This window comes from Ambystoma mexicanum, chromosome 9 (assembly GCF_040938575.1).
Source record: "Ambystoma mexicanum isolate Mex_15411 chromosome 9, UKY_AmexF1_1, whole genome shotgun sequence".
Lineage (NCBI taxonomy): Eukaryota > Metazoa > Chordata > Amphibia > Caudata > Ambystomatidae > Ambystoma > Ambystoma mexicanum.
The window spans coordinates 663,754,666-663,776,565 of record NC_090931.1 but is presented as its reverse complement, the minus strand read 5'-3'; the positions used below and the strand labels follow the sequence as shown (position 1 = coordinate 663,776,565).

Genomic DNA, 21,900 nt, shown 5'->3' with positions numbered 1-21,900 from the left:
TAGAGATTTGCGAAACTAAAGAATTGTTGGGGCATTCTGAGCCAATACTGGGATCGAGTTGCAGAGGGTGTGTGTGTGTGACACAAGGATTGTTTGCTGGTCCTCTCTTTGCAAGTTGAGATTTGCGACGGTTGGTCTGCTTGCTGCGCAAGGAGCTTGTGCCACCAGATATATGGAGCTTAGCCACTAGGTATGATGGTGTGCTGCTCTTAACTGCTTTGTAGATAATACGTGAAGTTTTGAACAGTATCCTGGCTTGAGAGGAAGCTAATGTAGTTTGTGTAGGACGGGGATAATGAGTCATATTTCTGCACACTTGTAATAAGACCTGCTGCGGTGTGGTGGACTTCTTTTAGTGGAGCCAAGTGAGCCGCTGGGAGTCCTAACAGAAGGGCGTTCCCCCAGCAACGTGCAAGACAATAAGCACCTGCACTACAGTCCGGAAGACGGCAGAGTGATGAAGCCTTTGATTTTGCGATGGGTGGAGATTTCGAGCCAGGCCCTTTTGGCCTTCTTGGCTATGTGTTTCTAGAGGGATAGGCTACTGCCAATGGTGAAGCCTAAGGATCTAGCTGAATCTAAGAGCTGTGGATCAAATCCTTCTAGGTGCATTTCATTGAGCAATTGTTGAACAAGTTGTTTAGGGGAATGACCGGTGAGGATGAATTCAGTCTTGGATGGTTATGTTTGAGGTAGGCAATCGACATCCAGGACTGGATGATGCCTAGGTAATCGCAGAGAAGACCGATGTTGTGTGATCTTTTTCTTTTTTTTTACTCATGCATGTACAACTATCATCTGCATATTGTTAGGTGGCTGTATCAGGACATTTGAGGAGGGTGCCCAGAGGCTCCATGTAAAGGTTAAAAAGAATTGGTGAGAGGATGGAGCCATGGAGAATTCCACAGGAGACTGGGAGTTTAATAGATATATTAAAAAAAAGGAAAAGATAAAAAGTAGCAGTAATAATTATAAAAATGCAGTATACACAAATAAGAGAATTCAAATTATACAGTGATGTCTATACTATATGAACAAATTAACACAATCCATACAAAACAGTTCAGCAAATTAGTATGACAACAGAATCAATTCATGTAACAACTTGCAAGATTTCATAATAATAATTATGTCATTACAGGTTATGTGTTGTTTTTCCCTTTAATATTACATGGCTCATGTGCAGACTGTTTGGCATCTGCTGAATGAATCTGAAGTAACCCTGTTGGAGAAAGAGGCTGATCCTGAGTTAACTGACATACCTGCATCCTTGTTGGTCCCTTTCCTTATTTTTTTCTTTTTAAACTGCTCATTACTGATAATGACGCAATAACCCCTGCATTTTTCACCCATCCTATAAACTGGCAGCTCCTGCAGAAAAAAGGCCAAATAACATTACTGTTAATGAATATATTACAAGCTTTAATTATTAAACTGAATTTTTCACAATCTGTACATGTGATAATGCACAACATATTCCTTCGCCTAGCACGCAGACCAATAATTCCAAGTCCAATATAATACAGCAGCGTCATTAACAAACAAAACACCTAATACTACACTACATCAAACAATGTCAACATAGGGCTACATCATTAACATCGCCAAGCATATCCAACCCTTTCTTCCCTCCTAGTCTCTATTACCTCCCTCATTTCCACCTTTGCCCCATTTGTCAGCATATTGAAAAATTCTTCAGTAAACCTGGTTTGTGATAACATTGCTCTCTATCTCTAACAAGTTCCTAAAAAGGCGACCACACTTTCATAAAAGTCAGACCCCCCTTGCCAGGGCTGTTATTTTTTCCATTGCCAGGACTCCCCACAATTTGACCCACCATTGACCAATAATTGGCCGATCTTCCGTTTTCAAGAATTGGGCTACCATCCATCTGGCCACATTCAACATGTGGGCAATCAGGGTCGCCGTTGCACCCTTTCTATCATACAAACCCTCAGTCACATTTCGCACAACCACCACCAGTGGATCCATGGGCAGCTCTCACCCCATTATGTCATTGGTATGCCCCAAAATCTCTTTCCAGAATATCTGGGCTTTAACGCAAGTCCACCATATATGCCCCAATGTCCCCACTTCTCTGCACCTTCTCCAGCAAATAGGAGAGGCAAGCGGAGAAAACGTATTAATTTGTTGGGGAGTAAGATACCACCTAAAGCAGATTAATTTTAGCCTGTTTCCTTTATCGTAGTGCATTTAGACACTATGTGCTTGTTCCCAAATGCATTTCCAATCATCTTGTGCAATAGGTACCCCCAATTATTTTTTCCATCTTTCCATATAAGGCAACTTATCAGCAGGCATGCTACCATCCAACAATGTGTATAGCTTTGAAACCACTGGGTATTAAGCTTGTTATGAATAACCTATCATATCATACCCCTCTAAATCCCTTCATTTATCGAAATGTCCACTCCTGTGGGCACCCTGCACCCCACTTTGCGAACCATTCTATTTGTAATCCAATGTCTAATTTGACATATCGGAAATGTTCCTGCTCCCTTAAAGAATATTGCGTCCTATATGTCTCAAATGTCAATGGTCTACTTTCCCTAAAGAGATCATGAGTCGAGTGAGCCGCTTGTTTTCCTAGTTGGCTAAATATGTACCATTCATTCCTGGTGTGGAATACTGATTATAACTAATAGGAGAAAGCGGGCCCAACCTTGGTTTTATGCCTCTCAATCTTGAGGCTCTATACCAATGGGATAATCAACATTACGTTGCATCCATTAGTCTACCTACGGCAAGGCACGCAGATCCCTCCAAGAAGGGATGTTAATGGAGGGGAGTCGATGTGACTTCCTGTTCCACATCCTTCCATCATTTAGTTCATTGTGCCAAGGGCCACTCCAACATGGGTGCGAGTTGTGAGGCCAACAAATACCGGCCAATATTTGGGATCCCCAAGCCCTTCAACGGTGGAGCCCTCATCAGGATTATTTTGGCTATTCTCGGAGGTTTCCTAGTCCATAAAAATGTAAACCTTTCCTCCTGTAGCTTATCAAGCATTGCTCTCTGGATCGTTACTGGAATGGCAGGAAACACAGAGCACTCTAAGCAGCAATGTCATCTTTACTGCTGCAATTCTAGCTAACCAGGACAATTCCTACATATCCCATCTCGCTACCCCTCTCTCTGCACATTCCGTCGGAAAATGCGTCCTTTTCTAGCATGACAAAGCCTATTGAGTTTTCATTTGTGTAGCTTTCTACCACCCCATTTCCAATGAAACAATGTGACTTGCAATCTGAGGGTTGATCTTTCAATACTGTTCAATGGTAATGGGGCTCTTTTGAAAGGCAACCATTTTCTGGACTTTGCAGTGCTGCCCACACATCAACAGCAAGTGATAGTAACATGGGGAATCCCTGACTCTGAAAGACAAAACTACAAACACCCACAAGCCATCAAGCAATGCTATACTACTACTACCAGTGGCTAGGTGCTATGGCTTCACCAGCGCCACTCACTAGCAAAGATGTCTGCAAAAAAAGAGCCATGAGACAGTCATTCAGGAACCTACGCTGCACATTGTGCAACCATAGTCACTGAACCATCAAGCCAAAAATAAAACATTTACAACAGACTGAAAATCGTCAAAGGCATTGCCAAGCAGACATCACTGCAGAATTTTCTGGAGGTTTAAGCAAAAGATCACTTAAAGAAAAATGCATCAATATCTGGTATCCTTTGAGAATAATATATACATATTAACATGACTTATGGTAGGAGACCATTTTATGAGTAAGGTGTGTATGTGCCCGCTGGACGGGGATGGTACTGGCCGGAGATACAATGTTTGCTTTTACACAGACACAACAGCCAAAACGTCTGGAACAGTCTAGGTAGAAAGTACTAGTTACTCGCTGTAGTGACTTGTTCTATCAGTCCCAGTGGCGGCTGGTGAATTTTTTAACTGGATGGCCGTAAATATTTGTCCCAGATCTGGCATAGCGACCGAGCGTAGCGAGGGAGCACACACCAGTCAATGGGAGTTTGCGAGAGGTGGGGGTCCTGCCCCAAAGAAATGTATTAAAATAATGGGTGAACATGGTTCATTTTAGAGCACACTTTTTAAAATAATTGGGTAAACAGCCAAACAGTTTGCTATTGGGTTTTGTTGGGTAACTCATAGAAAAAAATCCAATAGATGCAAGTCGCCAACCGTGCACAGGAGCATTTCTCCAACACATTTTCATGATGTCTTGTCCCACAATATGTGCCAGTATAAAACATTATATTTATATCTTTATGTATATTCTTATTTTCCACTTATCATTTTCTCACTTCTAGCGGCTTTTACTGCTCACCTCTTCTTTATCAATTCCCTCTGATGACGATTAGGCCCCCAGTCTTAGGGGCACGTAACATTTGAATCTCTCATCTCATCCGAATCGAACATTGAGCGCCACGCGCAGGCGCGCAACACGTCACGATGTTTACATCGGGACGTCACACGTTCAGTGACGTACATACGCCTGACGTCGGGCGGCCATCCTAAGGAGTATTTAAGGACCGCTAGCACCAGTAATCGGTAGCGAGTCCGGGATGAAGATCACGCTCATTACTAACCTTCAGACGACCTTAAATGTAAGTACATGAGGGAGCTCTTTCGCCACTCTTAGCCTCACAACTTTTCTGTGCTTACTTAGAACACATTGCAACTCTTTTTCAGACTCTTCTGAAAGACGCCCATCTTGGGCCTTGTTGATTGTTCCCACATGACAAGTTGGAGTGAATCCTTACTCAACTTACCATATTCTTACCATCTTCCGATACTAGGTGGTAAGTCTTCTTTTTCTCTACCGATCTAATAGCTAGACTCAGGCTTTCTTATTGCTGACTACTCTCCCATTTTCTCCTTGTTAATAACTTGGGGACTGAGGTTACACTACAAGCAAAGGAAACTGATAGTTTTCCCCATAGGAAGGACAGCCTACAAGGGAACCTTTCTCCTTGGGTAATTTTTCTTACACAACATGTCAATATATTGATCATTGATGAAAATGTGATTTATTGATTACTGCTGAATGATCTGTTTTACGTTCTAACCTCTAATCAACTTAATGAAATATTGAAGAATAGGATATATATGTATCGTTTGAAAAAGTTCTTTTTTCTTCTTGGAAATTTCATAAACTTTTTGTAACAATTGGGACTAATATGCATGTACCTTTTATATCATGTCTTCAAGAAAAATTATGCTAAAATTGCCCCTGAAGAAGTGAATTTTCTCACAAAACGCGTTGGGCTCCAATAAAACAATGGATTTTTTCTAAAAATACCTAATATTGTCAATGTGTCCTGATATATGTACTTATATATGTCATTACGCAAATTACCTACAGTCTAGTATAAATTGAACTATTGCATAAAGTATCTAACTAACAATCAGACATACAAGGACTCCTCACAGAGCCACCCATAGAGTGCAGAGGACGGGAGTTCCCACATTAGGGAACTTTTTCTATTTTGTACATTGTTGCAACCCATATGCCAGGGTTGCCTTTCATCTCCTCCACACCTTAAAAATAGTAATTCTTAAAGGCAACATTTCTAAATGTAACCTTGTGTAAAAATTGGGAGTGCATATTTATCAGTTCTCTTGGCCAGTATAAAACATTTTCATACTGGCTGTGCCCATACATTACTATGCTGACTGCAACATTATACCCTATTATTCCCATATAAGAACATAATCATGTTTGCTTTGTGCATAATGACAGGAATGATACTATAAGAAAACATGTCCATGTTTGTTCTACCAATATATGGCAGTATCCCCACATAAGAACATACTCCAGTTGGCTTTAATAATAAAAAATGCATGCCAAAGTATGAAAACATGTCCAAACTGGCTGTACTAAAATGCCAGTTTAGCTACATAATAACATTTATCAAGGATGCCCAATACAAAATGTCATACCGCAATAAGAAATGGCTAGACTAAGTGCATGCATGTGACGGTCTTACTTCATAATAACACTTATCATGCTTGCTTTACCAACGAAGCCCAATACAAAATGCCATACCACAATATGAAATGACTGAACTGTCTGCATTGAAATGCCAGTCTAGCTACATAATAACAGTTATGCTTGTTTTACCAAAGGTGCCCAATACAAAATGTCATGCCACAGTAAGAATAATACCACTGATTCTGCTTGCTTTATCAAAGATGCCCAATACAAAATGTCATGCCTCGGTAAGAAATGGCTAGATGGGTAGCATACATAATGTTAGTCTTGCTTCATAATAACACTTATCATGCTTGCTTTATCAACCATGTGTAGTAAAAAAATGCCATGCCTTCTCCATGGTGTGCCAGCACCTTGCAGTCGGACATAATCGCAATAATAATGAATGTGATTATGTGTGATTGTGAGGCGCTGGGGGCACTGGGGTAAGGCATGTTATTTTTAGTAACCATCTATCATAGATGCCGATGCCCAGTAAAAAAAAAAAATGACACACCTGTCCCCTGGGTCCCGAGCTCCTCACACATGCACGCAATCAATGTAGTTGTGTGTATGCCAGGCACAGGGGGACCAGGGGGCGGGGATGGTCTATCATATACCATTCCTGTTCCCTGGGCCTCACAGCGCCACACACACACGCGCACACCCCCTCCCCCGCCCCAAAGGTGCTGAGGGTCCGGGCGGGCACATGTATGGTATTTTTTACTGGACATCTATCATAGATGTCCAGTAAAAAAAATACCATCCCTGTCCTCTGGGCTGTCCTCAAACGGAGATCTGATTTTGGCCGGTGGGGGGGGGGGGTTGTGCAACAAAGGCATTTTTAAAATGCCTTTGTTGTACAAGCCTCCTACCCCCACTCGCCAAAATCAACTTGGACCAGCACAAACACACACGGACATGCGCGCACACACTTGCAAAACATACACACAGCAAGCACTCGCTGTCTCATTCACAGTCATGAGCACACATCATGCACTCACTCACAACACCAGCATACATGCATCCATAGACATATTTTAAATAATAAGTAAACATACAAGCACACACATTTACACAACATACACACAGCAAGCATGCATTCATTCACACAAACATCCATCGTGCACTCACTCAATATACAAGCATACATGCATCCATACACATATTTAAATAATAAACATACAAACGCACACATTTACACAACATACACACTGAAAGCACTCTTTCATTCACACACACGAGCACCCATCATGCACTCTCATAACACAAGGATACACGCATCCATACACATATTTAAATACTAAATAAACGAACATACAAACACACACATTTACAAAACATACACACAGAGAGCACTGTCTCATTCACACCAGCATCCATCATCGTACATTCATCTAACACAAGCATGCATGCATATACATAATTAACATTTTGAAAAAATTACATAAATAAGCGTACCTCCTGCTGCGGGGCTAGAGGTTCCAGTGCTACAGCCCCCTGCAAGCATGAACAGTGTGGCGTTGGCCCGCAAGGGCTGCGCACGCGGCGGCGTGATGTTGCACGTCGCCGCGTGCAGCTTTAATAAACGGGGCGTTCCCGGAAGCCAGCAGAGCGACCGGGGAGCCCGAAGCCGACAGACGTGTGTGTGTGTGTGTGTGTGCTCTGTCGGGTTGGGGGCTCACGGGCACGCATGGGGGCCAATGATAGAGCCCCAACAGTGGCGACGAGTGGTGACGGAAGCCCGGGCCCAGTGGTGAAAGGCGTCCGGAATTTTTCTTAATAACGGAACGTTCACGGACGTTTCGTTTCACGCCGTGGCTGCGGACCGCACACACGGCTGGCGGCCATTTTGGACACAAGGCCGCGGAACTTCTCAGGGCTCCGGTTCGGAACGAGAAGGTGATCCGGGTCTAATTTTTGGATTTCATGGTAGCAGCTGCATAACCTGCACGCCCATACCTAATTTGTGTGTTTTACTCATATTTTGGGACTGTTACGTCGAGTGCAAGCTAGGACAAGGACTTCTATGGCAGGGCCTGCTTAGTCCAGTCCACCCACATAGCTTAATTTTTGGGACCTCTACTTTGCGGTGCATTGCTGCAGGGTGGCGACAAGGCACTTCCTCGCCCCTTCATCATCAGGACACATTCTCTTGATCCTCTTCATCATCACAAGGTAGTGGCAGTTGGTGCTTCACATTCTCTTGATCCTCTTCATCATCACAAGGTGGTGGCAGTTGGTGCTTCTTTGTGTGCAAGACTCTTTAGTGGTGCTCAGTGAAGGGGACACACCTCACCGTCGTCTCCGTTCTCCAAGTTGGACCATTGCTGTGCCTGGTGTGGGGGTGAATCCACCTGCATGGTGATGGTGGGAATCTGAGTTGCGGCCCCAGGACTTGAAGTGGGGGTGCCTGTGCGCTCAATCCCATGTAAGACAGCAACCAGGACGGTGACGCTGCGGACCCTGTGGAAGACTCTCAGGACGAAGGTCAGGCGCCTGCACCCCAGGCACTACTAGGGGCGCAGCCAGCCGCTCCACAAGGGGCTCCCATCATGGCTCAAGCGAGAGCCCAGGCGGCCCTACAACCGATACCAGAATTTGATCCAACGGGCCCCCCGTCCAGCCTGGGGCCCCGATGGAGGAGGTGGGTGGCCCGCTTGGACATGTACTTTAGGGCTGCTTGGGTGACGGACGACGACAGCATGGTAGCCACCATGCTGTACTCGGCGGGAGCAGCGGTTCAGGAGATCTTCGAGTCGCTGGCACCGTTTGACCAGACGTATGGTGAGGCCAAAGCACCTCTCCTTGCACATTTCCTTCCCCTCGCCAACGTGGACTTCGAGAGGTTTGTCATGCTGTCGGCCAAACAAAAGGATGATGAGACCCTGGACACTTTTTACGGCCGCCTGCGCCGCCTTTCCCAAGGGTGTGCGTGGGGAGATGCGGATGATATGATACGAACAATGCTGATCCAAGCATGCTCCTCTGGCAAACTGAGGAGACAGGTCCTCAGAGAGCCGGGAATCACTCTCCCCCGCATACTGGAACTGGGTCGATGTCACGAAGTGGCTGAGGCACGGGCAAACAAAATGGAGGCGGGTCACGCTCGATCAAGGCCGAAGAGGTGTGCGCTGTTTGGCGGGGCGGTCGAGGAATAAGAAGGCCTGGTGGAGGTCCCCGAGACAGAGCTGGAAGATCAGGGGAGTCATGTCAAAAGTGTGGCTATGACCTCCCCCACCCAACAGAGTGCCCAGCCGCAGGAAGAACCGATGCGATGCGGCCGATGCGGACTGCCTGATCACTTCTCAAGAGTGTGCAAGTCGGCTCTACCTGTCATGGTACCGAGAGGCCCTGCCCGGATCTGGACTCCGCGCCAAAACGGGCCGTCCAACGTGGCCCAGGTAGATCAAGCGGAAGAGGAGACCCAGATGGAGGTGGCTGAAGAAGAAGGAGGAAAACCTCTTTTTCGTCTCAAGCATGGGGGTCCTGAAAGGCAAAAGCAGGAGGCAGCCAAGGTGCGTGGTGGAGGTGAACCGCTCGCCTGTTCCCGTGTTGGTGGACACAGGGGCATCTGTTAATGTAATGACGAGGGGACATTATGACGCTCTTGACCCGCCACCGAATCTGGCTGGGCCAAGAGCTCGCATATTCGCCTTTGGTGGACTTGAGCCTATACCGCTGGACGGGGTGTTCGTAGCGAAGGTGGAACATGAAGGCTCGATGATCAGGGCTTGGTTCTACGTGACCCCTTAAACGCAACAACACCCTGCTGAGCTGTGCGGCTGCTGAGGCACTCGGGATAGTCAGTTTTGCGTACTCAGTGTACCTGGAGGACATTAACGATCTACTTGACAAGTACGCGGCCCTATTCAACAGCATTGGGAGAATGACCGGTGATCCAGTCAGGCTGCACATTGACAATTCAGTACAACCCACTGCCCTGAAACACCGGAGAGTTCCCTTTCATCTGAGGGAGCAGGTCGACAAGGAGCTGGATAACCTGGTGGCCTTGGACATCATCGAGAAGGTGGAAGGCCCAACACCATGGGTGTCCCCCATTGTCGTGGCCAGAAAACCAAAACAGCCAGACTCAGTTCGTATATGTGTGGACATGAGGCTGCCCAACAAGGCCATCAAAAGGGAGCGACACCTGACTCCGACCATTGATGACATAATCGCTGAGGTACAAGGGGCCAGATTCTTCTCCAAGCTCGACCTCCGAGCAGGGTATCATCAAGTTGTCCTCCATCCGGAGTCCCGGTATATAACAACATTCACCACCCACAGGGTACTCTACAGATACAAGAGGTTAAGCTTCGGGGTGTCCTCGGCTGCGGATGAAGGTCTGGTTCCCGGAGCTGGAGAAAAGGGTTGATGACTTTGTGGCAGCGTGCGTATGGTGTTAGGCAGCCTCCCCGGTGCCGAGAGAACCGGCCATCGAAGCCATGCCTCGGGGGACCAGGCCCTAGGAGGTCGTTCATGCGGACTTTGGGTCCACGTCCGTGGGCACCCACTTTCTGGCCATAGTTGATGAGTACTCCCGGTACCCTGAGGTGGAGTTTGTGGTGTCGGTGGCATTCGAGCATGTGGTAGACGCCGTGGAAAAGATATTTGCAACCCATGGTTTTCCCCTGATGCTATGCTCGGACAACGGGTCGCCGTTCCAAAGCGAGCGGTTCTCAGAATTTCTAGCCAGCTGTGGAGTCAAACATCGGAAGATATCCCCATTGTGGCCCCGAGCCAACGGTGATGCAGAACGGCTGATGCGAACGCTGAACAAGACATTTCGGATTGCGCAGGGACAAGGTCAGCCTCTCCAACGGGCCTTGTATCAATTTCTGAGAGTGTATCGCACCACTCCACATGCATCCACTGGTGTTGCCCCGGCAGAGGCTTTATTCCGGCGATGCCCCCGGGGGCTACTGCCAGAGGTACAGGAGAAAGAACCCGGTGTGATCAACGACCAGCAGGTTGAGGCCGACCGACTGACCAGGATCAGCCAAGAGAACGTGCGCCGGGGTCTTCGTCCCCAGCGGCTGGAACCCAGGGATGAGGTGCTCATCCGGAACCGACATCCACACGGGAAGCTGTCCCTCCCTTACGAACCAGAGCCCCTGGATGTGGTCGCCGTGAAGGGGTCGATGGTGACGGCCTCAGATGGGCGATCGGCTGTCACCCGAAACGTCCGCTTCTTCAAGAAGTTGGGGGACTCAAGAACGGAGCCCCCTCTGGACCCGGGTGTCGCTGAGATACCTGAGGATGATGGGCCCCCTCTGGGTGCCCTGGCCTCTCCGAGTCGAGGGGCTGCTGCTGATGGACTGCCGGTGCCGGAGGTGAGCGGGAGGTACCCCCAGAGGGCTGGGCGAGGGAAACCCGCTTACCTCAGCGAGTATGTGTTGGGACAGTTGGAGGGTCATCCGGAGTGATGGGACCCGGGTGGCTGACATTAAAGGGGCATGGGCTCAGGACAGGCAGTTTGTTTTGTTGTGTGATGTGTCGTGTTTAACTAATGTTGCAATTGTGTTTCCTCCTGAAAAAGGAGTGTGGCGTTGGCCCGCAAGGGCTGCGCGCACGCGGCAGCGTGACGTTGCACGTCGCCGCGTGTAGCTTTAATAAACGGGGCGTTCCCGGAAGCCAGCAGAGTGACCGAGGAGCCCGAAGCCGACAGACGTGTGTGTGTGTGCTCTGTCGGGTTGGGGGCTCACGGGCACGCATGGGGGCCAATGATAGACCCCCAACAAACAGTATTCAGGAAGTTTCCTGGTTCCTGCACATTCGTGCAAGCATGAGTCCAGAGACGCCCCACTCCAGCTTGCTTTGTCTGTATGTGCGAGGAGGTGCAGGAGCGCACCCTTGCACATACAGACGTGCAGTTCCCCAGACAGCATTTCCAATGAGCCATGCAAGGCTGAGAAAGCAAATGTCCCCAGCCTTGCATGGCTCATTCAGCTTGCGCGGCTGGGGAAATGTAACTGTGAAAGGGAAACAGTTTCCCTTTCACAGTTAAGAGCACTCCCTCAGTTGAAAAAAAACAGCTGAGGGAGTGCTCGTATTTTACTGGGCTGGCTCCTCCATAATGGGTGGGAGGGGGCCAAGACCCCGTGGGTCGACACCCCTTCCCCCCGAGCCCCTTATTATGGACGAGCCACACCTGATTATTACTTACTCACAGCAGGAGACAATATCAGAACATAGTATTCACAGCATACCCCCACACCAAACAAAAAACATTTTAAAACCTCGAGTCAGACGTACATATGCAAGACAAGAACACTTGTCTCCATCCCCATACACTGGCTCTGAACACTGTAATCCTTTTTTCTTTGGCCATGATGTAAGGCAGCGACAAATAAGTGTAGATTGGGTGATTTCCTCTAGAGTTACGTAGACTTAGAACTGAAAATACAAGATTTGCTATGATAAGTAACTTATATTTTCTTGTACATTCAATCATCCTTCATACAGACAGAAGGGGGATTATAAAGCATGAGACGTTTGTTAGGACGAAAGAAGTCTACTTGTATGTCCATTGTAACCAAATATATTTTTCAGACAAGCCTGACGAAACAGAGCCTTTGACTCGAGTGAACATTGTTGTACCAGTGCATAACAACACCTGAGGAGAGGCCTATGTGGCTGACCTACATGTGTCACCCAAAGGGACATGGCCCAGGAAAGATACAGATGTTGTACTGATCCTCACAGGTTAAGTGTGGATCCCTTCGGCAAGAGAATGAATATTGCCTTCCAAGATATGGGACACCAACCCCCAGCCCCATAGACAATTGAGCCCTTAGGTATGTGCTTGCTGGGAGAAAAGCAAATATGTTTCCACCATACTTAATGTGGCATAGGTAGAAGTAAAATGTCCTCTGCACAACCAGATGATGCAAGGTTCCTTCCACCTCTGATACAGGATTTGTAAAGAAAGATGGCTGAACTGTTAAATATTAGTTCTGAAGAAAGAATGGATGCCCTTCAGAAATACTACATGGGGTCCATAAGAGGAAAGGGCATGCAACTTGCTTAAAACACAAAACAGTCTTGCAGGCCATTAGTTTAAGATCACATATCTCTGTGGCCACAATGGACACAATGATTTGAAGGTGAATCCCAGCCCTTTCAGATGCCAAGGAAGGATAGCAAAACTTGTCCAGAACCTTGATGGTAGGAGAAGATAGACAAACCATGCCTTGGAGTGGAAGACGCATGCCTTTGAAGAAGCAGATCCCCCACACAAGTGTTGACAAGATGGGGCTAGAAAAATGAAGGGTTGTGGCATAGGCAATATATCCAGCCAGGGGAAGCAGCAGGTGTTTTAGCCCCACCATGATCAGTATCAAAACTGGAACGGACAAGGCAACTTGTGCTGAAGAAGGAGAAAGATGGAGCTCTGTGATGAGGTCAATAAAGTAACCTCTTACAGCATCTGAAGTTATAGATTATATATAAATTCCCATATGCAGCGTATCGGACATAGGAGGTGGGCGTTGGAAGTTCCAAAATTTTTGTTGATAGCATGGCATCGACATGCATTGGAGGTTCTCCTGTGGAAAAGGCATAAAAGGGGGAGCATTGGTTATGAACAAAACTTTCCAGCCTCATGATCTGGCTGTCTACTGGTTACTAAGTGGAAATAGGAAGCCCCTCTAGCATGTGGTAATCAAGTGAGACCTGGTCCTGTGCTTGGAGAGAAGGCCTACAGTCTCTCTACTTCATAGACAGATGAGAAGGCGATACTTTCCTAAGAGGGTGGGGTGAAAATGAAGGACCTCATAAAGGCCCTAACATCTACCAGCCACTTATCTGAAAGTGGAAGGAGATGAAAGACCCCGTCCATGGCAAAATGCTATTCGACTAAGTAGTCTAATGAAAACAGATCATCTAGTGGAAGGTCTGGGACAACTAAATTGAACTTTTCGGAGGCATTGATTGTCTCTTATGCTGGCAAGTTATGAAGTCCTGACAGAGTAGCTGTTAAGGAGTTTTACACAAGATACTACTGTCTGTGACAGAACTTGGAAAAGCCCACCTTAGGTGACAGGGTTGTACCCCTAGGTGACAGGGTTGTACCCCTTAGGTTTAGCCTGAACTACCCAAAGGTTTGGTAGCAATGGCTGAGCAGCCATGCTTAGTCTAGGAGGGGTAAAGCCTGTAGTGAGGCACACAGTACTTAGAGAATACAATTGGTTGAAGGACTCCCCCCCCCTACCCCCAAATAAACAAAATAGAAACTCAATGTTTTTTTCATTATAAATGTTTCATTAAAAAAGCATTCTCTGAAACAGTTTTCGAAATAATCACATAGAACCAACTAACCTCAACATTTCCATCCAAACAGCAGGTCTCTGGAGCAGGTCTCAAGTGGAGCTGGGACAGAGATTGGGACACACGTTCAGCTTTGTCATCTGAAAAAAGCAGTGTATCAGTATCATTTTCTGCTGTTGCAACCAGTGCAGGTATTTATTTTATTTTAATTATTCCCTGCTTTTTGTTTCCACAACGTTAGCTGGAAGAAGACTGTCCCAAGTGCCCACCTTTTCAAGTAGCAATATTTTCTGCTGCTCTCCTACACCTCCCTGCCACTCCAGCCTCATACAGTGACTTCTGGTTCTAAGAGTACATTCCTTGCGATGTCCTTTGCTTATCAGGCTATTGCTGTCCCACACTGTTTATAAATGGAAATTCTCAAGCTTTAAGCCAGCCATCTAGTTTATTAGCCCTAACCATGTTTTAATTAACATAAAGACTTAAAAGAATAAAAGGTGATCAATTTAGGTGGGAGAAGGGATGAGAATGAAGGAAAGTTGTGCTGCAGTAAAGCAGCACAAGTCATGCTTCAATGGCTGATCTCGCGGATGATAGCACAGAGCATAGATGGAAACTAGGTGTTTGGCCCTAGGTCACTGGGATTGAAGCCAAATCACATGATCTCTGGATCTGGAGCCATTTTGTAACATGCACCCACATTTCATCATATTGCATTTTAAAATTATTAGTAGTATAAAGCTTTATTTCAGTTAAACCGAAACCGTACAGCAACATAATAAAAACAATCAATTTTTCTTACATCCAATCCATAAAACATCTGAATTAAGAATATTAAAAGGCAATCCATTGTTCTTAGAACAATTCCTTAAAACATTAAGGATGAAAAAAATATTTACAATCTTTTCCCACCAAAAAGTAATTGTTTGCATAGACTGCTAAACAAAAAATAATTGTAAAAAAATAAAAGATCATATAGTTACATTGAATAAAATAAATCAACTGGGCTCTAATTAACGTTTCCTGTGGGGGGGATATAGGGAGCGTGGAACAGGGTTGAAACGAGAATCTGCAGTTCTTTTTTTTTTTCCAATACGTTTTTATTTTCATTTTTAAACTGTAACAATTTCCAACATGAGGGTTTCCCCCCTCCCTCAAGCTTCCCCCCCTCCTCCAATCCCCCTGATCCGGGTACAGTCTCTGCGCTGCACGGTTTCTCGCACAGGCTCTACTTTGGAGATGATAGTCGCTTCTGGGCCTCTCTTTGTGTTGGTCCCTCCGTGTAAGTCTTTCATGTGTCACCTTCCCCCGGTGGGTCCGTTATTCCTAGGAGACTCATTGACCTCAGACACCATGCTCTGCGAGCTCTGTCCATTAAATATCTCAGTAAGCTTGACCAGTCTGACCAGTCTGCTGAATCTATTGTGCTCCCCTTGTATCAAGTAGGTCAGCCATTCCATAGCAACAAAGGACCAGATTTTCGCTACACATTCATGGTCCTGTGGGGGGTCTCTTGTCTTCCACTTACGCGCCAGAACCAAAGCTGCTGCCATCATCATGATGACGTAGAGTTTGCGGCCTGGCTTTGTAGTGATGCCCTCTAGGACCCTGTTGAGTCCTATCATTGCTAGACTTCTGTTTCCTCCACTCTTGACCCGTATGACCTGCTCAATTGCTTCCTGTATATTTCTCCAAAAGTGGTCTATTTTTGGACATTCCCACAATATGTGACTCCAAGTACCCACCCCTCCACATTCCCTCCAGCAAAGGTGTGAGGACCCTGGGTAGATCCTGTGTAACCTGACCGGAGTGAGGTGCCACTGAAGCATTAGCTTCAGCCAAATCTCTCTGACTTGGAGGTATCTCGATAATTTAGGGAAATTAGTTTTGTCCACTCTGTTCCCTCTATTGTGCATCCCGTGGCAACCTCCCATTTTTCCATGTATGCTCTAGTCGGAGGGGCCTCTCCTCTTTTATGTGTTTGTATATAGATGTAACCATTCCCCTGTCCCCGGGGTCTGTGTTTAGGTACTTCACGAATGGGGTCAGTTGACAGCTCCCCGCTTCTGTCCTGGAAGGGTATAATAGCCAGTGCCTCAGTTGAACATAGCTGTACCTTTCCTTTTCCCCCAAGCCGAAGTCAGACTTGCACTGATCAAAGTGTTTAACCTGGTCTCCTTTAAACATGTCTCTAACTCTGACATCCCCCTTGTTTCCAGACCTCAAACGTAGGAGTCTTATATCCTGGGGTGAATTGCGGGTTGTCAAATAGGGGTGTGTATGGTGACGGATAGGTGGTAATGTGAGCCCTTTTCACCGCGTAATCCCAGGTGTCTCCCTCTGTTGATAAGATTGAGCTACTATACATCTGTGCTGGTCTGTCTGCCCTGGATTTCCACAGAATTCCCTCCAGTTCTCCCCCTGCAACAGCCCTGTCCATAGGTCTCCATATTTTCCCCCCGATCGTCCTTTTGCCAGTCCCTAATGATCCTCACCTGGGCGGCCGTATTGTCGGCCCTGAAATCCGGTTCCCCATTCCCCCTAGGGCAGTTGGGGTTCTCATCAATTTGGCGGCCACTCTCGTTTGTTTTTTACTCCAAACGAATTGATTTGTGATTTTTTTTTTGTTGAGGCATCTGAAGAAGGCCGACGGAATGTGGACAGGGAGGGCCGTGAAATAGTAGAGCAGTTGTGGTAGTAGTACCATTTTTAGGACATTAATGCGCCCCACCCATGTTATTGTTAGCGGGCCCCAGTCGATCATTTTCGTTCTAAGCTTTTCCAAAAGGGGTGGGTAATTTGATTGGTATAGCCCTGTCACCAATTTGGCCAGTTGTACGCCTAGGTACGTTATAGATTGATCCACCCATCTATACTGGAAGGTCCGTTTGAGGTATTGCTCAACTTTCGTCGTGAGGTTGAGGATCTTTGATTTGCTTGTGTACACTTTTAATCCGGCCACCTCCCCAAACTGGGTGAGCTCTATGTCTAATGCACTCAGAGGTTTCTGGTTGAGCCACCGTCAAGAGAATATCGTCCGCGAAGGCAGCGACTTTGTGGGTGCCCCCCCAAAAGGTATTCCTGCTATGTCCTCGTTGGCTCTTATAGCTGCTAGAAAGGGTTCTAGGTGTAACGTATAGTATGGGGCACAAAGGGCATCCCTGCTTTGTTTCTCTCCTGACTGCTACTGGCTCAGAGATTTGTCCATTGATGGCAAGTGAGAGAAGCGGCTGTTGATAGTTAGCCCTCACTCGGCCCAGGAATTTAGGCCTGAACCCCATCTTAATCATAGTTGCAAAGAGGAATCCCCACTCCACCTCAGTCAAAGGCTTTTTCGGCATCCACTGCCAAGAGGAGAGCAGGGATTCCTCTCTTGTGGGTCTTCTCGATTAGGTGTGCTATTCTCCTGACGTTGTCTCCTGTCTGTCTGCCTCTAATGAAGCCCGACTTGTCTGCTTGAATTATTTTGGGAAGGATCAGGTCGAGTCTGGACGCTAACATTTTTGTATGAATTTTCGCCCCGACATTAATTAAGGAGATGGGTCGATAGGACCCGCATTCAGTGGGGTCTTTGCCTTTTTTTGGTATTAAAATCACCTTTGCCTCTTCCATGGATTTGGGCAGGGCGTTGTTCGCTCCTAAGTGAATAAATAGGTTCGTGAGATGTGGTATTAGGGTTTCTTTGTGGGTTTTATAAAATTCAGCGACAACCCCATCTGGCCCTAGGGCTTTATGGATGGGTAAGGAGTTTATTGCGACCCTAACCTCGTCTTTTGTGATCTCCCATTCTAGAGATTCCTTTTCCGCTTCTGATATTTGTTGCAACTCAGTTATGTTTACGTAGGCTTCCTGGCGTGTCAGTATTGGATTGTTTGAGCTGTATAGTTTGGTATAGAACTGGAAAAACTCACTCTCAATGTCTTTATTGTTGGTGCTAGTTTGATTACTCCGCTAACTTTGATTTTTAGGATTGTTTTGTCCTTTTCTTCCTTCAACATTCTGGCTAGGAGACGGTCTGATTTGTTAGCTTTGATATAATATTTTTGTCTCAGGTGCAGTAAATTGCGCTCTGCTACCCTCGTTTGAATGAGGTCTAATTGTCCTTGAATCGACCTGTACTCCCTTTTTTTGATAGCTGGCGTCTGAGCCAAGCCCATTTTAGCCATTATGTCCTTTAGTTTTGCCTCTAGTTGAGCTTCTTCCAGCCTCAGTTTCCTGTCTCGTCTTGCTTTTATCGCTATGATTCTCCCTCTAATTGTTGTTTTGAAAGCATCCCACCATATCAGTGGCGCTGTATCCTCCGCCTTATTATTCTCAACGAAGGCCTCTGCTTCTTCCACAACTTCTCGGGCTAGTGTTACGTCTTTAAAAAGCGGGGCCGGATAACGCCACCTCCACAGGTCCGGTGGACCTAGGTTCCTTTTTAAAACAAGGGTTATTGGGGCATGGTCTGAGACCGTTATTGCACCTAGTGTGATGTTGGTTGCTTCACCAAGTAATGCCCTGGAGAGCCATTCATAGTCAATCCTTGAGTGTGACAGGTGTGCGTGCGAATAGAAAGTGTAGCACTCCCTGTCCCCCTCCAGTTCCCTCCATGTGTCTATTAACGCCAAGTCCTGGAGTTTACACTTGAGGTCGCCAGAGGGTCGCACCAGTGGACCTTGGGGATTATTACTCCTGTCTTTAGTAGGGTCCCAGGCCATATGAAAGTCCCCCGTTAGCATGATGTGGGACTTCGCGAACTTCTCTAGGCGTGTGAGGGATTTTTGGATGATGGCATCTTGGCCTGTGTTGGATGCATATAGTGTCGCAACCGTGTAGGCCTCCACCTCCAATGCTACTGCTAGATATCTCCCCTGATCATCAGTTTCCTTTCTCTTAACGGTCAGATCTCCAGTCCGTCCTTCAGAGCCAGAAATACGCCGCCTTTTTTACTGGGTTGCGTGGCCTGAAGGATTCTTGTGTATCCCCAGATTTTTATTCTATGTGTATCCCGGGTTTGAATGTGGGTTTCATGCAGTGTGACTATGTGCAGTTGTTCCCTTCTCCGGTATCTCTCCACCTTTTTCCTTTTGGTTGGCGAATTCAGCCCATTGACATTGTTAGGCAGAAACCTGTGCAGTTCCCTTAGGGACCACTTCAAAAGATTTAGGACTACAGGTGGTTGGCAGTAAACGCAATTGGTAGCAGCCTGCACCACCTAGATTTAACTGGTAGCTGTGGCTGAGCAGTCAGACCTCTCTCAAGATGAGTTAGGCAGTATATAGAGTATACACAATAGGTACAGAGATACAGTAGCACAAGCAAACACTGACCAGAGCTTTGGTGTAAAAGCATATAATTATTTATTTAAAGACACACTTGTAAATTACACTAGCACGAAAAGAGGTAAGTAATTTCAACACACAGTCACTATTATATATATATATAAACCCTGATTACTTATTAGACAAGTCTTAATGAGAAACACCACTTATTTTCAGACAGAGGTGAGCGCTTAACATAAGATGGCACTCTAATAAGTCATTTAAAAAAGGAGGGAAAAAGGCAGTTATGAAAGCACACAAATCTCAATACTTTTCAAAGAACCACAGTGAGGCAGGTTAGGCAAAGTCTACTGGAGAGCAAGGAAGTTCAAATGCCAGGCCCACTCTTAGAGAGAGCAAGCGAAATGTGTCCAGGATCACACAGTGGGGTTATGCCCAAAGAGTCTTTGTAAATAGTTCACAAAAGCTTGAGATCAAGTCAGGAAAAGTTAGTTAACAGGCCCCAGGCTAACCCAGGTGAGAAAGTCGAGGATTTACTGTCACCCCGAACGATCTGTCGCAAGGGAAGCCAGGCAGGACACAGTACCTGAAAGTGGGAAGAACGCTCCAGCGGGGGCAGTTGTTCCTGGCAGTGGGTGCAAGTCGGTGTTTGGCCCAGAGGAAGAGGAGGTCTCGACGTGGAGGAAAGCTGAAGGTCGTAGCACTGCCAGGGAAGAAACCAGCCGCAGAGTTTCCCGGTTACAAGGTACCACCCTTTTCTTCGCGGTAGTGGTAAACCGTGGTATTCCGGTTGCCGGGGTGCTTGGCATGGGCAAGGCGGCCACGAGATGGTCCAGGAAGGCGAAAAGACAGGCAAACTGGTTATCCCCACCAGTCAAAGGAAGAAGACTCTCCGGGCTGGAGATCTCCTCTGTCGTCAGGAAAAGTGGTGAGACGGTTCAGCGGGGCTCCACTGGTGGTGTCGTCGTTGCAGGTTGGCTCGGCTTCTCCCTCCTCGGATTCTTTAGGTCCTGTGGCGACTTCTGAAGTTCCAGTCCCCAAAGCCCTGCTTTTACGCAGAAAAACCCCATTCATTGAGCCTAGCTGTCACTCAAACATGCTAAGTGGTGAGCCGGGCGGCTCACCACTTGGGCCAATCACACAAGAGTGCGACTTGAGTTGCCGTGGCAACTCAGTCCAGGGTGCCTAAACCCCCTCCCACACCCCCTGTGGTACCCAGACAGAGTGGCACCACTTTTGGAGGCTTCTGTGGAGAAGGCCGCCAAAAAGTGGAACAAAGGGCTGGACTTGGGTTGGAGTCACAGAAGCGAACACAAATGCCATTTTGGAACCAAGTTTCGGCCAAAAATACCAACCGGTGAATTTATATTAATTTAATAAACCGGCGGTATGTTCGAGGCTATATTAAAAAGTGGTAGCCTCGAACAATGGGAAAATCCCATAGGAATATTTTGCGGTCGAATATAAAAAGTAGTATCCACTGCCACCAGCCAAAACTCAGTCGGGGGGGACTGGACAGTGCCCCCTCGAACAACAGACCCCGGGGCAATAGAATTGCCCCGACCAGTACATCCACAATATGATGGTTTGTACTGGTTCTGTTCACAATTTGAGACTAGTAAAGCCAATGGTGACTTTACATGCCCTGGGAGACAGTAGTCCGTCCCAGGGTATAGAGGATGTTTGGGGGTCGCTACGACACCCCTGGGTTACGGCACGGAGGGTGCTGTGTAACCCACATATCAAAAAAACATGAAACCCTATGGGGAAAAGGACCCCATAGCCCATAGAACACATACAAAGTCAAAGGGACACCTCAAATCATGTCTAAGAGTGGGAGGAAAAGAGTCTCACTCTTAGCAGGAGAAAAGAATAAACCCCAAAAATCCAGCAAAGCTGCTGGGGGACTCACTAGGTTTGGGAAATTAGCCTTTACAGAGAATTCTCCCTAACAGACATTTAATGATATGATCTTCAGTTTTTCAGTGCCAGCCATATTTGTGCGCTGATAGCATGGTGCCCCTTATGGCTTCAAAGGTGCCCATTTGATACAATTCTGCTTTCTGTTGTGACCTCGCCCCTCTGATGTCTGTTACCCCCGGCCCCTCTCCCTTTTCCCCCCAAACTGAGTGGGTTCAACTGGCTCTTGGCCCCTCTCGCCATGTTGTTTTGAGAGTTAATCCCTAGGGAACCCCCAGAAGTGCCCCACGCAGGATCTCTCATTCCGATGCCCCCCCTGCATACTCAATATTCACTACATCTATACAACAGTGAAACTCCTTCACTTAACTCAGCATACGACCTCCCCAGGCAAGCAGTCTCAACGGTCTCACTTCTCCGCCTCATGCCTTCAGTTTGTGCTCCCAGCACGTCTTCCCGTCCTG

The 21,900-nt window shown here is 46.8% G+C and overlaps 1 protein-coding gene across 1 annotated transcript in view; it reads right to left on the bottom strand.

Moving 5' to 3' along the window:
- LOC138488472 (caspase-10-like) overlaps positions 1-21,900 on the bottom strand; it is a 254,906-nt gene that overhangs the window by 49,778 nt on the left and 183,228 nt on the right. Inside the window, exons 7-8 of the mRNA XM_069615456.1 lie at positions 14,301-14,389; positions 1,263-1,371 (exon numbers count right to left, since the gene is read on the bottom strand). Coding sequence (XP_069471557.1) covers positions 1,263-1,371; positions 14,301-14,389 — 198 coding nt within the window. The remainder of the gene's footprint in view (positions 1-1,262; positions 1,372-14,300; positions 14,390-21,900) is intronic.